Source organism: Ceratosolen solmsi, unplaced genomic scaffold (assembly GCF_000503995.2).
Source record: "Ceratosolen solmsi marchali unplaced genomic scaffold, CerSol_1.0 scaffold2, whole genome shotgun sequence".
Lineage (NCBI taxonomy): Eukaryota > Metazoa > Arthropoda > Insecta > Hymenoptera > Agaonidae > Ceratosolen > Ceratosolen solmsi.
The window spans coordinates 6100635-6117771 of NW_011948422.1; the positions used below are offsets into that span (position 1 = coordinate 6100635).

The window sequence follows — 17137 nt, forward strand, 5'->3', positions numbered from 1 at the left end:
TTTCTTTTTAAAAAAAAAAAAAAAAAAAAAAAAAAAAAAAAAAAAAAAAAAAAAAAAGGAATTCATTTTAGTCATTGTAATGCACAGATTTTTAGTAATAAAACCAATGATTGATAGAAAATGCCAATTGCCGCAAATGACATAGCTTTACGCAACTTTGTTGACAGTATGATCGTAAGACATATTACTCCGCGGATATCGTGTCAATGTAATTTAATATCGTTTATCTCATTTAGTCATTCGATGCTCCAATGTATAATTCGAGATTTCAACAATAACGACCTTCGAGCGAACCAAGTATAAAAATAAAAAATTAAATATCAAAATGTATTAACGCCACATGGTTTATCAGATCTTATAGAAATTTCTGTTTCTAATATTGCTATTATTATTTAGAATTTCATCATTGCCATTCTTTGATTGTTGATTCTGATGTTTTACATTACATTTCGCAGATGAATCAAGAAAATTTTCCTCTCAGAGCGGAGGATATGTATTCTTGCAGGGAAAGTGGAAAGCCCATACTTCACGATACTCTGTTGAGGGTTACTTTGGAACGAGATATCGAGAGTCACTCTCAAAGTCCTGGTTTCCCTTTCGAGGTGGACCAGGCACGTGGTGGTGCAATAGAAGTGCGAGGAATAGTCGTGACACCTCTCAAAGTTTCCTTATCCTGCTCACAATACGAACAATTTTTGGATACCGTGCACAGACTCATTTCCGTGCCTACGTCTATGGCCGAGTCAGTCGTGCCCAAACAACAGCCAGATTCGGCGATCCCGACGTGCATTAACATTCCCAGGTAAAACTGTCCGCTGCCTAGCACCGCTTTATTCGCAATAAGCACGCGCAACTCGATAAGCCTTACAATTACAAAGTCTGCGTGACGAGGAATTTTCCCTCGCATTCAAATCATTCGAACTCAATTTAATCTTACGTGCATTTTATTCGCAGAATTATTGACACGACCTCCTATACCGATAAGTTCGACTTACCCATAAAAGTGCTATTTGAGCTACCGACCCTCAGCATCGAACTTAAGCAAGAGGGTGAACTCGAGCGACCCGTTGTCGAGCTCTCTATGCGAGAGTTATGCGCCAAGTTTGAAAAACTACATCGTGGCGAATTGACGATTCAACTTGCTCTTCGATCATTGCTTATGGAGGATTTGCTGTGCCCCGTGGGTTCGCGCCACCGTTACATGATGCAATCTTCTGCACCAGTTAGGGCGAGACTATTGGCAGGTTCGTTGAAAGCAATTATTTTCTTAAACTTTCTCATGAATTTAACAATTGAGCTCCTCCATCCACCCCTTTCCAATTCCCTCTCTCACCTTCGCTATTGTCTAAACTATTTGCTTCTATAATCATACTAATATTTAATTATTTATCAATTTTAATCAGTTTTAAAAATGTAAGGTGGAAGAAAATGCACACTGCACTGCTCCAGAAAAGTAGATTGCCGGTACCTTAACTTAAATCTCAAAGTATCAAAATTGTTAATTTTTACTATAATACACTCGAGCAGCCGATAAAATTTCACCTAAACAAGCAAATAAATGCAAATGTCATTTTGCCTATAGGGGTATCGAGATCCTGCCCCGATCTTGTGTATCATCATCTGCTGCGGGGTACCTTGGAGCTACGTGGTAGCCTACCAGATAGACTGGAAACCGACACATTGTACGGCGCTGTGCCCGCGCATTGGCGCGAAGAGACGGCCTCGCTTGTGGGGACACCGAATACCCCGCCCCCCTCACCCGGTGCCATAAGCGCCGAAGAGAATCTCGTGCTCATCAGTATAACGATGAGCGAGCCGGAGCGGGATGCGAAGCCGCGCGTGCGTCGCAAAACCATCAGCGTCGATTTCAACTGCCTCGATCTTATCGTTAGCGTCGAGTCCTGGATGGTCGTACTTGATTTTCTCAGCATAGGTACCCTCGGGTCGGGAATTACCGTCTCCGCGGACATGCTACCCAACCCCGCCCGCGATCAGACCGACTTCTCCGTGACCGCGGAGCAGCTGCCCATCCACTCCGAGATCGATATAGAGATCAATTCCCTAACGCTCGTATTGACGCAGCCCGAGCGCGAGATCGCCCGCGCCAATATCTCCAACGCCATGATGCACGTGGTTAAAGCCGACGGTACGAGCAAAGTATCCGGCTCCCTCGGCTCCATGTCCCTCTTGGACCTTACGGCCCACGGCCGCTTTTATCGCGAGAGATTCCTCTCGTCCGGCAGGAAGGCTCTAAACTTTCAGTACTCGAGGTACATGGACTCGGAGAAGCTTACCCACGATGCCCAGCTGAGCTTGCAAATGTCGGCAGTGCACTACGTGCACACTCAGCGATTCGTCGCCGAGCTACAGGCCTTCTTTACTCACTTCTCGCGGCTACATGCCGTAATGGCAAATTTGAGAGCCGGTGGCGCTTTCGTCGATCCTAGCGACAAGCGCAGCGTCAGATTGCTCTTGGAGTTACACGCGGGTGCACCGGTCATACTCTTACCGGTAAGTTCTCGGTCCGCGGAGATGATATTGCTGGATCTTGGTGAGCTGTCCGCGCGCAATAACTTCGTGCACTCGACGGTGATGAGCGAGTGCTTGCTCGACATTATGAGTCTCGAGCTGGTCAATATGGACGTGTACGCGGCGAAGAGGCTGAGCTCGAGCGACGCTGCCCAGCCGGACGAGGATGAGAGTTGCCTATCGGTCGGTGGCTTCGTGGTTAAGAAAACGGGACCCTCGCTACTCACGGAGAAGTGCCAGCTTAGGCTCCGAGTGGAGAGGAATTTGGATACGTATCTCAGCCGAGATATTCCGGATGTAAGCGTGCACGGGACCTTGTCAACGATGGACTGCGCCCTCGACCCCTCGCAATACATGCTCATTCGTGGCTTGCTGTCCTATAATATTGGCGAGAATCTGGACGACTTGCGCGCCATCATGCGCGACACCGCCAAGTACTCGATGCCCAAGGATGACGTCGACGGCAAGGTTTGGACATCGTCCTACGTAAACCTCGAACTGGTGAACGTGACCCTCAAGTTGCATCCGCGTCACGGTCTGCCGGCACTCGCCTGCGTCAACTTCATCAAGTCCCGGCTGATACTCGACGCGCTGAGCGATGGCTCACAGGACATTGACCTCGTGTCGAGGGAGATTCTCGTTATGGATACGAGATTCCAGGACGAGCCGGTCAATCGTCGCTCTAACGTATTTACCAATATACTCCAGCCGTTGAGGGAGAGCTGCGCATCCGAGGATCGCGTTCAAGCTGAAGTGCATCACCGGAAGCGCAAGAATTCAGCAGCTACGACCATACTGTTGCACAGCATGCGACTTACGGCGATTCTCGATTGGTGGGAGGCGATCAGAGACTTTCTCGTGCTCAACGCGCCGGAGCCGGAGCCCGTGCAGCCATGGGCCGTCCCCATGCCTACTTCCCTCGATAACGACAGCGCGACTGACCTTACATTGCCCTTCGAGCTCAAACTTAACATCACGGACTCGGAGCTCGTGCTCGTCGAGAACACGTCAATATGGGACTCCAATGCAGTAATATTGAAGTGCACGGCCGTGCTGAACTACAAGTCTACGCCGCAGAATGGCGAGAAGCCTATGAGCTGTAACCTATCGCATTGCGAGCTTTTTTCCTGCATCTTGGGCTTGGGTATGCTTAAAAAGATTGATATTTTATTATTTTTTAAAGATTTACACTCACGTACGGTTATTCTTCTTATCTCGTGACGGAAACGAACTTTGCCTACTCTTTTCCTTTCGTATTTTGATCAAACAAAAACAAAAACATAATAATAATAATAGTAATAATAATAATAATAATAATAATAATAACAATAATAACAATAATAATAACAATAATAATGATAATAATGATAATAACAATAACAATGATAATAATGATAATAATGATAATAATGATAATAATGATAATAATGACAATAATGATAATAATAAAAACGGACAGTATATCGATACTTTTCTCTCATTATAATTCTCAATACGACTTTAACTGTTTGTGAATTTTGTTTTCAAATATTAAGAAGAAACAATACGTATAATGTAGCGCTACATCTCTCAGCTCATTTGATTTTATCTTGATGTTACTTTTTTATTTAGCAATAATAATAACAGCAACAAAAACAACAACTATAATAATAATAATAAAGAATAAGAGTCTAGAGAGACGAATTAAGATTGCCAATTATCAGAATTTTCATATAATTAAGAAACTTTTAATAACTTGAGACAATACAGTGAACAACAATAAGTAAGAAATGGCTTGGAACGACATGAACAATTCTAAAACTATTATTAAGAAATGCAACGATCCCATTTGTATTCAAATAGAGGACGAGACGGCCTTGTCGATCATCGATCCGGTTGGAGCGAGTCTAGAGCTGACGTCCGAGAAATGCCTCGAAATTCATTTGCAGCCACTGAGCGTGCGGCTAAGCTATCACGACGTCAACATGTTCTTGCGCATCCTGAGGTCATTGCCGAAACAAACCTTGCTGGCAAAGCAGAAGCTCCTGGACGACGGTTCGCCCGCGAACGCCAAGAGCCACGTGGTTAAACTACTGGCTCTGGGTTTTGCCGAAGTCGATTGCGAGACCGCTTTGCAAAAGTGCAATGGCCACTTGAATGACGCCGCCCTTTGGCTCACCCAGAACGCCGTGCCCAACGCCGAGTTGGAGCCCAGCAGCGATGAATTCCCGTTAAAGGTACGAGTAAACGCTGTTTCTCTTATGATCCTATAGCAGGGCTCTTACCCTCTTTTTTCATCTTCTTCATCTTCTTCTTTTTCTTATTCTTCATAAGATTGTGAATAATTCACACGACGAGTTTCTACTTGAAATCTCGAATTATGGATTCAGTGCACTTAATAAGTAAGCACTTTAAAAGAGCTCTGAGATATACTTTATGCCTCGTTTTACGATCATTCGCAATTATAATATGTGAATAGTATAATCAAACTCGTTGGCACTAGGACTTTAGTGTTCAAATACCTTAACGATTTTAATTCAAGAAAATTGCTTCGCTATTCTATTCTTCGACAAATGTCCCGTGTGTAATGGAGATATAGTGTGCGTGTGTGTGTGTGTGTGTGTGCGTGATAGAGAGAGAGAGAGAGAGAGAGAGAGAGAGAGACAGAGAGAATTCAAAAAAAATTTTTGATGGATCTATTCATTTCGAACAAGTTGAAATGTATTACCTATGAGATAAAGTACAATCGTGAAGTCACGACTGTAAAGACACGTACTATAACGTGAAATAAATGAAATACTAAATGTCTTAAAAGCACCAATACTTAATGGATTAATGTAACGATACGTAACTCCGCTCAGACCATAGTGTTGGAGACATCCTGCCTGAAGATCTGCATAATCGACGACTGCAGGGACGCGGACGTGCCTCTGTTGGAAATAACACTGATCGACCTATCGCTGAATCAGGAGTACTGTGGCCCTGGCGACGTATCAGCCACCTTCGGGGTCGACTACTACAATCGGGTGTTGAGCGGCTGGGAGCCGGTCGTCGAGCAGTGGCACGCCTCCATGCACTGGGAGCAGACCCTCTCCAGCTCACTCAATTCTAAGCGCTTGAGTATCCAGGTGAATTCGCCGGACTCGGTCAACGTCAACGTCACCTCGACCTTCGTCGAGCTCATCACCCTCGTCAAGGAGAACTGGACGCAGGATTATTATTTGCTCAGTAATTTTAGTAAAGGTCATAGTAAAAGTCGTAAAAATTAATTTTTTTTTTTTTTTTTTTTTTTTTAATATTTCATGGCGGTTCACCCACGTCGTTCTATTATACTATTTACAATATCGTGAAATGCTTATTTGTATTTGTATTCAAATATTGCAGGTAATAACAAGAATTACAGACGGCGTTCACCTTTCGTACCTTTTGCCCTAAAAAATGAAACGGGCTCGAAGATCTGGTTTAAGACGCTAATTGCCACTGCCGAGGATGATAAGATCGTAGATAGAGAAATTCTCAAGAATAATGCACTGAAGAAGGATGAGACGTGGCTGGAAGTTGGAATAAGCGAGACAATACCGTTCACTTTTGAGAATAGGGGGAAGCTGCGACATCATTCGACTCATATAGCGAGAAGACATCAAGTGGCGGTGATCGTTGAGGGATGGAAGGTCGTGGATCCAGTTACCGTAGACAGAGTTGGCATTTATTTTCGGCATGCACTTGCGAACTTGAAGGGCTCCGAGGTAAATAAAGGAAACGATATTTGCAACAAGTTTTGAAAATCACTTATATCCATCTGATTTGCAAGTGCCATGGTGGCAAAGAAATATGAATGGCAGTGAAAATAAAAAATAATGCTGCTACGATAAGCATTGTATTTCAACGGTTTTAGTATTTATTTTTAAAAAATTCATTAACAAGGTAATTTTATGATTTTTAGTTAATATCGACAAAAGCCAGGATTGTCTTCAATGTAGAATTAGAAGGATCAGCGCGGAAATTGGTTACTGTGAGATCCGCCTTACAAGTTGTAAATAAGTTGAGCTATAACGTTGATTTGAAATTGGAGAAATCACTGAATCATCATGGTTGTAAGTTCAATATTGCCACCTCGTTGCCGCCAATTAATTATACATACAATACATTACAACATATTCTATTACTATTTAAAACAATTTTTATAAAAAAAAAAAAAAAAAAAAAAAAAAAAAAAAAACAGTCTTTGTAATTACGACGTACTTATAAACGCGCCTTTTATATCCCGTCAACATAAAATTCATACGTGTATCTTTATTTTAAGATTCTTCTACGTATCAATCTACGCTCGGTGGCAGGACTTTGCAAGTACCAGCTCAATCAAGAATCTCAATTCCATTAACACACACAGACGTAAAGATGTACCTGAGGCCCGTGCATCCAAATGGCTCATATCAATATTGCGTTGAACCTATCGCTTGGACCGTGGTGAAAAAGCTATCGGAAGTCGTAGAAGTTCAAACTACCTGCAGAACTAATCAACAAAATATCTTCAGAATGTGCTTGGCGATACAACGGGATAATTATCCACAAGATATTGCGCAAACGTTACCCGGTCATACAATATCGATTCTTGCTCCAATCACAATCACGAATTTACTACCGCATGAATTGATGTATTCCGCGGACGGGGAAAGCGGGCAAATTTTACCTGGCGAATCGTCCGATCTCCTTACCCAAAATATTAACGATCAGCTAGAAATTACTGTTCAACTAGACGGATATCCAGGTGCTGGAACGGTTCGTTTCGTACTTAAAAATTTGTTAATCAAATTAGATCGATCGATATTACATCAACTGATATTTAATATTTTACTAAAGTTACTATTAATTTCCATGGTAGTTGCAATTAAATTTAATACATTTAAAATTATCGGTAAGAGGTACTATCGATAAAGCTCTTACTTATTCATATAAAATATCGATGATGTTAAAATAACGCTGTAAGAAGCTTTATAATAAGAGCACGTGACTACTATTTCCAGCTGATAGTTCCACAAAATAGTGGCTCATTCACCGGCCGACTCCGACTCTCCGACTCATCCGGGCGCATTCTATTCATACACGCAACAATAATAGTCGAGAAAGGCTTTGCGCTGCGTATAAATATAACAGCTCCTTACTGGATTGTCAACAAGACGGGCTTACCCTTGGTTTTCAAGCAGGAAGGTGCGAGCACCGAATTCGCTGGTCAATTCGAAGAACATGAAAAGGCTCGAATGATCGCACCATTACTTTTCTCGTTTAACGACGAGGAAATAACTGGCGCACTTTCAGTACGCATTGGTACAGGTTTGCACGTCTCTGGAATACCTCAGTGGTGTCAACATTTCCATTTGCAGCCTGGAATACAGGTGCTTCCCTACTGATACTATTTACTGATTAGTTAAGAAACGCTGGGAAACAAAAGGCATTTTGCATATCAAATAATCGATAATTAATTAATTTCTTCTTTTGCATTGAAGTAATTACAATTAAAAAAAAAAAAAAAAAAAAAAAACACGAAACGTCACGATGATATTTATTAATAACATACGATTAAAAATAATATTTATTCGACAATTTGGATAATTATATTTATTAATAATACTTTTTAGGAAGGAATAATTCGAACTTTATTTTATATTATAGTCGCGGATACGAGTTTTTCCATCAAAATGTAACATTTTCGTGTGCATAGGCAGCTATTATTTATAATTTCAAGACTGTTAAATAATTGTATTTTCGTAGGTACAACGGTTGAGGGTAACGTTTCGCGACGGTAGACCAGATACCGTTTTTGCAATTGGCATTGCTATGAGAACGGCTAGAGGAAGATACCGCGCGACAACCGTTGTAACATTATCAACAAGATATCAACTACATAATAAATCATCGTGCACGTTGGAACTTGCCCAGAAATGCTACACGACCACAGTAATAAGCAATAATAAATTGATTATTGATTTTGTCAATCTTTCTAGCATTATATTCACATTATATTATTTGTTATTATTTTCTACTTTCTACTAAGTCTCATGCCGATGCTCAAGCCACGTACATAACAGCAACACCAAACTGCCATATGCCTTACCATTGGCCGCGCCTAGATAAAGATCAAATACTTTGCGTTCGAATAGTCAATGTTCCTAATTGCATGTGGTCTGGTGGAATAAAATTACACGGAAATCATTCACTGACAATCAATGTTCGAGACTCGTCTGGTCAAATGTATTTTTTACGAATTGACGTTGTTTTGCAAGAGGGTACATATTTTATAGTGTTTACAGATGCTGATACTATGCCACCGCCCATAAGGGTTGATAATTTTTCAGAAGTTAATCTGACGATTAATCAGGTATTATAACAAATTTTTATGAATATACACTCGCATAGCTTAATTCATCACTGCATATCACTGCATACTTTAGTTTTTCAACTTAATTTTCATATTCTGAACACAGCTCTTATCATTTATTTAATTAACTAACATTGCCATTTATGATTATTTATAACGTTTTAGACAACAGTCTCGGATAGCTTACAGTGGTCAGTGCGGCCCCATTGTTCAGTTCCTTACGCGCTCGATGAACCAATTTTAGCAGCGAGTCTCTTAGTAACGGCACCGGGAGGTGTAACTGCTTCCTACGATTTAAATATTCTCGGCGAGTGTAGAGGACTGACCTATGAAAATTTTATCTACATTGCATTTACAAGTAAACATATTGCAAAAAAATTATTACTATTCACAATCGTATATATCAATGAAATTCTCATAGTGAAATTGAAGATTATTTTGAAATTTAACATATGAAATTTTTTTTCAGAATTATAATATTGAATATAAATATATATATATATATATATACACAGTATGATTGTTCCCATGCTAGTTTCATTGATAATATATACATTTGTCGATAAATAAAATTTTAAATAATGTATTTGTATCTCACTTCGTATCTTTATCATACTTATTTACTTCCAAACATTTCATGAATAATATTTTAATTAATTTGGCGATTTTTCTTGTTTTTTTTTTCTCGATAAATTTAAATCAAGGCACATTTATGTCAAAGCTAAACAACTACATACAAAAAATATTTGAAAACATATCGTATACAAGACATATAGCGTAGAATAGATTCATTTGGCTATTTTAATTATTATTATTTTATAAGATCGTATTAAGATAGTCAATATATCAACCAATGCATTAAGAAAGTAACGAAGTATATTGTTCAGATTTATCAAGACATTATTTTTATCGTTTAGAGTCAAGCTTTATGATAAGCTTTTACTAACCACGCCTAACACATACTTATTTAATAAATTCGTAATTGCAATTAATCACGTGAATTGTGCACGATAACTTATGCCTGTTATTAAATACAAGTTTGTTTTTTTTTTTTTTTGTATTCTGACGAATTTTTATTTTATCAAATTTTTTACCTTTCAGGGACGTTCAAAACAGACGGGGATCTGGGAACTGGTGAAAACAGTATGGATCCATTAGATGTTGAAACTCAGCGATTGGTTTTGGAAGCTGGACCTGGTGGTTGGGTCGCACTTCGTAGAAAACAGTATGGAGCGAGGTCACAACTTTGGAGAATGACTGGAGAAGGTCAACTGCAACACGAAGGTTTGTATTTTTATCAAACTTCAGTTTTATGTTAAGCCATCAACTTTTTAAAAGCTAATTGCTCGAATTTATAATTACAAGCACTAATTTGATAGGTAAAAAATGTTCTTCGTTCATACGAATGAAACTGTCAATTATTAAGCGACGTTTAAAACGAATATTATTTCAGTATCATAATGACGATGCGAATGAATATCACAATAAACAAAATAAAAATCTATTATCTATAATTAGTCACATATTGCAATAATAGATTTTTAGATTAACGAGCTTTCATTAGTGTGAAGAGTATCGCTTATAAACTTATCTCTACTTATAGTCTATAAATAAATGTTTAATAGATTAAGATTAATCGCTCGATTATTAATCGAACTCGCTTCTTACTTACGTCATTTATAGGGTCCAGCCCCCCAAGAGACAAATACAGTCGAACTCCGGATACAGTTTTAGTTTTGGATATTGCCGGCACCGCCCCGCAACCATTTACTTATTGCCCTTTGGCATTGAGAAGACCCGATCCGAGGCGCAGATCGACCCAGACTTGGCGTTTCACAGACGATGGTCGCCTATGTTGTGTACATGCAAATATGTGCGTGCAGTCGAAAGATGGTTTTATGGGACTACAAGAAGGTTATATTCTAATTCATTGTTTAAAAATGCGTATTTTAAATTATTATAGATGCATTTATTATTTATAATTTATTGAGGACGTACCGAGTAAAATTTTTGATAACCCGTTACAAATATTTTAATCTCGATTTATCGAAAGATTTTATAACTTTACCAATATACTGATAAATTTCAATACAATTTGAAAATTTCTTTCATTAAATTAATTTTATGTTTATTATGTTTATTTGTCAACGAGTTGCTTGGATTGTGCCTAAACGTTTGACTATTTTACCTCAAAATATTTTATCTTTGGTATTTGAATGTACAATTTATAGTATCTTACATCACTGTGATATGACAATTTAGTCATATTATTTTAAAATAATTATACAATAATCAAATGCTTGTTTTTGTTTTCATCATATTTTCATACATCAACTTTACGATTATCATATTTCTAATAAATTTAAATTTCCTCTTTTAACATTAACTTTTAGCTTATATATATATTATATATATATATATATATATATATATATATATATATAATATATATAACATATATACATATATACTATAAAAAGTCGTATATTTGATTATTTATGGCAATATAATCGATTCGACGAAACAACGTCTTCAAACGTTGTAAAAATCTAAAACAACAATCCAATTTTACAGGCGGCAGAGTCGCCCGATGGCAAATGTGTACGTATATTTACGGAATTTGCATCGCTCTCGCGCCATACTACATCTTTTATGCTCTACCAACTGTTTATAAAACTAATATATCTAAACGTAATATACTAAATCCTTACGCTTTCATTGCTTAAGATAATTAGTTTACACTTTTTTATTTATTTACACGATAATTTTAAAACAGCATTTCATTATTTAACATTGCATTTTTTAAACTTCTATCATAGATTAAACATATATATTCAATCTTCTATCTTCTTTAAATAAATTTCAATAAAAATTGAGCAGATGGTTTTAAGAAGTTTTTAATGAGAAAAAAAAATTATTTTAAAGCAATTCAATAAAAATATATTAAATTCGAAAGCTGTCTAGACAAAATTTGTTTTACATTATTTGTAGCGATAGCCTCTATATTATTAATATATAATAAGAAATTCATAATTAGATCAATTAAAGAACTTAATAAATTAAAAGTCTGTAGTTTGAATAAAATCATTTACGGAAGATATTGACATCAAATGAAATTGTTTGGAAGAAAAAAAAATTCGGAATTTCTAAAATATTCTGAAAAATAGACATTATAACATGATTTTCAATTAACAATAACAATTGGAAATGAAAAATTACTTTAGATGTAATCGTTAAATAATGGGTTCCCTGAATTTAATTTATAAATATTCAATAAAAGAATTTTTTTAATTTAATTCTATTCAATTTTTGTATCATCTTATTTAAAAATTGTTCCTTAAATTGTCTATTATCACTACTCTAAACAATCGACTTACACACGTACATCAACATAAGCAATAATTGAAAATAATTACTAAAGGTAGAATAATTTTATTAATTGATTAAATTGAAACGATCAAATTATTTAGGTGCGTTAAGAAACTTAAACTTGTAAAATATTTTATATAATAAATTATCGAAAAGCAAAATCATGTTATCGAATCTGCAAATAGAGCTATTTAATTTTATCAATAATAATTCAATTGTCAGACATATTTATAAGAAATTTAAAAATTTTAACTGTTTCTAAATTCGAATTACGGTCTGTACATTCTGCACCTTAAACGGGTTTTTCTCAAAATCAGCTCAATTTTTCCAAATACGCAGAAATTGTCGAACAACAATTATTAGTTCAATTTAATGGATTTTATTGTATATGAGTAATCGTATATTTGTTTGCATTATCAAGGTTATTAAATTTGTTATTGTTTACAGGTAATTAATTTTTTTATCGTTTAGAGATAATTAATTTTTTATTGTTTTTAGATAATTAAATTTTTTATTGTTTATAGATGATTTATAGGTGAATAATAAAAGTGTTTTTGAATAAAAATTTTAATATAATTACAATTTTTTGTCATTTTGTACATTTAAAGCTTTTTCGAGTGTTTTGATGCATATTGGTGAATTATTTTTCTCCTAAAGACTTATATAAACATTATTGTTTAAGATAAAGATTATTAATTCAAAAGCCTTCACAGTTTTATATCCTCGGTGATAAAATGTGTTAGAAAAACTTTGCACTTTATTGCTCTCTATTGCTCGATATCATTAATAACTTTTTTATTGAGTTAATTATAAATAATTTACTGTCAATGTTCGAAATTTTTATCTCAATGGAATCTTGATTTGATTAAAACTAACTTTCAGAAAATCCCTTATTTCTGACATTTTAAAGCGCGATCCTTTATTTAAAAGTAGGTTATGAATACTATTTCCATAACAATAAATTCAATATATATATATATATATATATATATATATATATATATATATATTACAATAAATTCTTTATAAAAATATATTTTAATATAGTATGTAAATATGAATATAAAGATGTTTTTACAGTATAAAGCAAATCCAGTAGTAATAAACTCATGAAAAAACAAATATAATGCAAAATATATGAAAACTGTATATAATAATGTATTCAATTAGTAGTTAAATGATATTTAAATCAATAAATATATGTGAAAGTATTTTACAAAAGCATTGTATTAAAATGATCCTATAAATTGTCGATGAAACTAACAATTGAAAAGATTAATTCCTGTACAACACTAACATTATCTAATAAATTAACCGATCAGTTTATTTGAATTCTTATAAGTATTTTTTTTTTGTCTGAATAATAATTCAAAATCTCAACACACTAATGAAATTCGTACAATAATACGCTTTCCTAATGAATGTTAACTAATTGTTTGTAGGGAGTGAAGCAGTCCTGGGACCTCAAATACATTGCAATCCACCGCCAATTGAGCAAAAAGTAGGTAGGCAACGTCTTCGGCCAGGTTCCGGATACCTTTCAGTACGAGTAACCACTGATGGACCAACTAGAGTTTTACAAATTTTAGATATCAAGGAGAGGGTAAGCCGATTAATTTAAATTATTTTTCAAAAGGCGATGGTCTTTTTATTCATTCTATTATTATAGCTTTTAATCATTATCGATAATTGTATTAAAATAGAATACATTAAGGGAGGCAATAAAATTCGACTGTTTACAAGAAAGTTGAATTAATACACGGTCTATTTAGAAAAAATGTCGATTAATGATCGATTGACTTTGATCTTTTTTTCGATCGCAGAAGAAAACATTCGTACTGCTCGAGGAGCGAGATTGGTCGAACATTTCTATGGCCCAGCATCCGACTCAAATCTATCCAGATGTACAAAATGTCGATGCACGCGAGCTTCACCTCAGCGTAGCTCTGCCCGCAGGTTTGGGTCTCTCGATAGTCTCCTGCCGACCGGCCGAGGAGCTTATATTTTCGCGCTTCGCCGGGATCACCCTGGACTTCATTAATACCCCGTCAAACAAGAGGCTCGACCTTAACATACATGACGTGCAAATTGATAATCAACTTTTCGAAGCCCAATGCACGTCCGTACTCTACATATCTAGGTAAGGGAATCGAGCACATACTTTTATTTGCCAATAAGCAGGATAAATATTGACCGATGAGTATAACCATTGGCCATTAAAGCCTTTAAAGCTAAAAAAATATTCGTCGGACCGACCAACGAAATCCATTTTAATTATAATGTTTAATCTTATTGCGATAAACGTGCATGTTTGGCCATTAATTCCGAATAAATCTTCGTCATGTATTTTATATTTATTTATAAGCTATGAAATGCAACAGTATGAGACGTATGCTATTACGTAAATTATTATTAAAAACAATATCCTCTACTGAATATTTGTGTTTCTTTTATATCTTACAGTATTTCATGTTTTTTTTTTTTTTTTTTTTTAAGTGTGTAGTAGATTTTTACGAGTGTTTTTAGAGACGATCATACGTCATACGCTGTACAATTAAAATAAAAAGTAAATAATGAACGTATTGTGAATTTATATATTAGATTGGATTAACTTTAATATATATAAAATAGGTTTAAAGTTAATGCGATCATTTGAAATATAAATATGCATCTATTTGTGTATGTATGTAAATAAACAATGTTGGGTAGGAATTTGCGATTGGAGGGTGATACGAGACCAACGATACACGTGTCCGCCGAGAAATTGCCATCGAAGAACCAAAACGCGGAGATTTTTAAGCACCTGATAGTGAGCGTGAATCCGGTATGCGTCCACTTGGAGGAGCGACTAATATTAAAGCTCGCAGCTTTTATCGGAGCCGGATTCCTCGAGCAGGAGGCCCCTGTAGACGAGAACGACTTCAACGCTCAGCGTTTTATCTCGAATGTGTCAGCAGCGCATGCAAAACGATATTATTTTGGCGTGCTGAAGCTCATGCCGAGTCAGGTTGAGCTGAGTGTGCTGACGACAACGAAGCTCCCACCACATCTCCAGGCGATAAAGCGAAAGCTCGGACTGACCCTTATCAAATTCGAGGACGCGACCATCGAGCTAGAGCCTTTTATTAGGATGCATCCCTTCGAGAGCAGTCAGTTTTTGATGCACTCCATTATGAAGCATTACAAGGATGTGAGTCGATTGCATTAATTTTTATTCAATGTTACTTTTAATGCTACTTTTCTTGATATAGCCAACTAATTAAAAGCATCTCTCGCAAGCTCTTCGTTAATTCTAATTGCAATTTAACGCGAGCTAGAAAACATCTATGCGAAATAATAATTGATCGGGCATTAAAAGTAAATGTTAAAGTTAGTTAATCGTGACATTTATTAGATTCATTTTTTTTTTTTTTTTATTGTGTTAGGAATTGAAATGGCAAGCAGCTGTGATTTTGGGCTCAGTCGACTTTTTGGGCAGTCCTCTAGGCTTCATGAACGACGTGACCGAAGGAGTGTCGAGTTTCTTTAACGAAGGCAACGTCAAAACTCTTGTGAAAAATGTTACGTATGGTTTTTCTAGTTCCGCGGCTAAATTCACCGAATCTTTATCCGACGGAGTCGGCAGAGTCATCATGGACGAAAGGCACGAGGAGACGAGGCAAAAAATTCGATCCAATACAGCAGGGAGCAAGGATCATTTAGTTGCTGGATTTAAGGGATTGGGATTCGGTATACTCGGTGGCATGACCAGTATTTTCAAGCAGACTTACGATGGTGCTGCGAACGAGGGATTTCCGGTAAAAAATTTTCTCTCTTTTTTTATCCCAAACCCCTTTGGTTGGCCGATAAAGACCACGTTGAAAATTAGAATTGTGTAGGATTATTCATTGTTTCGAAATTAATTTTTAGGGATTCTTTGCTGGCCTCGGTAAAGGTGTTGTTGGTACAATCACTAAGCCCGCTGTTGGAATTTTAGATTTTGCTACAGAAAGTGCTACTGCTTTAAGGGAAAGTAGCAGAAGGTAAGTTGCAAAATTATATAATAATTTTGTACTATGTAATTTAAATTTTAAATCTTCATTTCAGTGCCCACAGACAAATACCAAAGCGCGACAGACATCCACGAGTAGCTAGTGGACCCGCGGGTCTTTTACCCCCTTACAATACTCAGCAAACTGAAGGCCAGGAGCTACTCTATAGCATCAACAATCGAGATTACTCTGAATTATTTGTCGCGTACGAATGCCTACGTAGTGGGATCGACAACCTCAAGGTTATAGTGTCGAATGAGCGTGTTATTGTTATATCTGGGGGTAGTAAAGGCATTGTTACCGAGGTTAGTCTCGCTGATTTATTACATTGCCATCCGACTTATCGTCTGGAAAGTAATGGCACAACGTTGCACTACATCGAATTAACTTCGAGAGCAGATTCGACTAGCACAGTAACATTCGACGGACCCGAATTTTTAAGGCGACCGAGAGTCCGCTGCGACAGTCAAGATATCGCCAAATGGGTATGTTTTGTTTGTTTGTTTGTTTGTTTTTTTTTTTTTTTTTTTTTTTTATTCTATTATTTTATTTTATTCGTTTATATCTTAACAGGTAGATTATTGAATTGTAAATGCTTAGTACGTTGTTCGAACGTACGGAACATTAATCTGACTCATTCGAATATCTTATAAAGTATTATTAGCCAGCTCTATTTATAACGTATATTCATTATTAATTCCAATGCTCATCCCTTTTAATATCGCATATTAATTAAAATGCTATGAAATAGGCTCAAGTAATTCAATCGAGTACATATTTATTGCAGGTTTCTCGGCAAATCAACTATGCAAAAGGAATGCACGAAGAGAGTCGTTTAACATTAATGTACTCT

The 17137-nt window shown here is 36.4% G+C and overlaps 1 protein-coding gene across 1 annotated transcript in view; it reads left to right on the plus strand.

Moving 5' to 3' along the window:
• The window catches only part of Vps13D (vacuolar protein sorting 13D), a 24377-nt gene extending 7508 nt beyond the window's left edge, over nucleotides 1–16869 (plus strand). Inside the window, exons 12-32 of the mRNA XM_011499367.1 lie at nucleotides 456–802; nucleotides 955–1244; nucleotides 1583–3673; nucleotides 4372–4745; nucleotides 5370–5751; nucleotides 5893–6254; nucleotides 6452–6602; nucleotides 6812–7287; nucleotides 7533–7901; nucleotides 8278–8463; nucleotides 8561–8884; nucleotides 9050–9242; nucleotides 9986–10168; nucleotides 10568–10798; nucleotides 13696–13856; nucleotides 14077–14393; nucleotides 14963–15443; nucleotides 15679–16050; nucleotides 16163–16275; nucleotides 16340–16769; nucleotides 16858–16869. Of these exons, the coding sequence (XP_011497669.1) occupies nucleotides 456–802; nucleotides 955–1244; nucleotides 1583–3673; nucleotides 4372–4745; nucleotides 5370–5751; nucleotides 5893–6254; nucleotides 6452–6602; nucleotides 6812–7287; nucleotides 7533–7901; nucleotides 8278–8463; nucleotides 8561–8884; nucleotides 9050–9242; nucleotides 9986–10168; nucleotides 10568–10798; nucleotides 13696–13856; nucleotides 14077–14393; nucleotides 14963–15443; nucleotides 15679–16050; nucleotides 16163–16275; nucleotides 16340–16769; nucleotides 16858–16869 (7845 nt within the window). The remainder of the gene's footprint in view (nucleotides 1–455; nucleotides 803–954; nucleotides 1245–1582; nucleotides 3674–4371; nucleotides 4746–5369; nucleotides 5752–5892; nucleotides 6255–6451; nucleotides 6603–6811; nucleotides 7288–7532; nucleotides 7902–8277; nucleotides 8464–8560; nucleotides 8885–9049; nucleotides 9243–9985; nucleotides 10169–10567; nucleotides 10799–13695; nucleotides 13857–14076; nucleotides 14394–14962; nucleotides 15444–15678; nucleotides 16051–16162; nucleotides 16276–16339; nucleotides 16770–16857) is intronic.
• The last annotated feature ends 268 nt before the right edge of the window (nucleotides 16870–17137 follow it).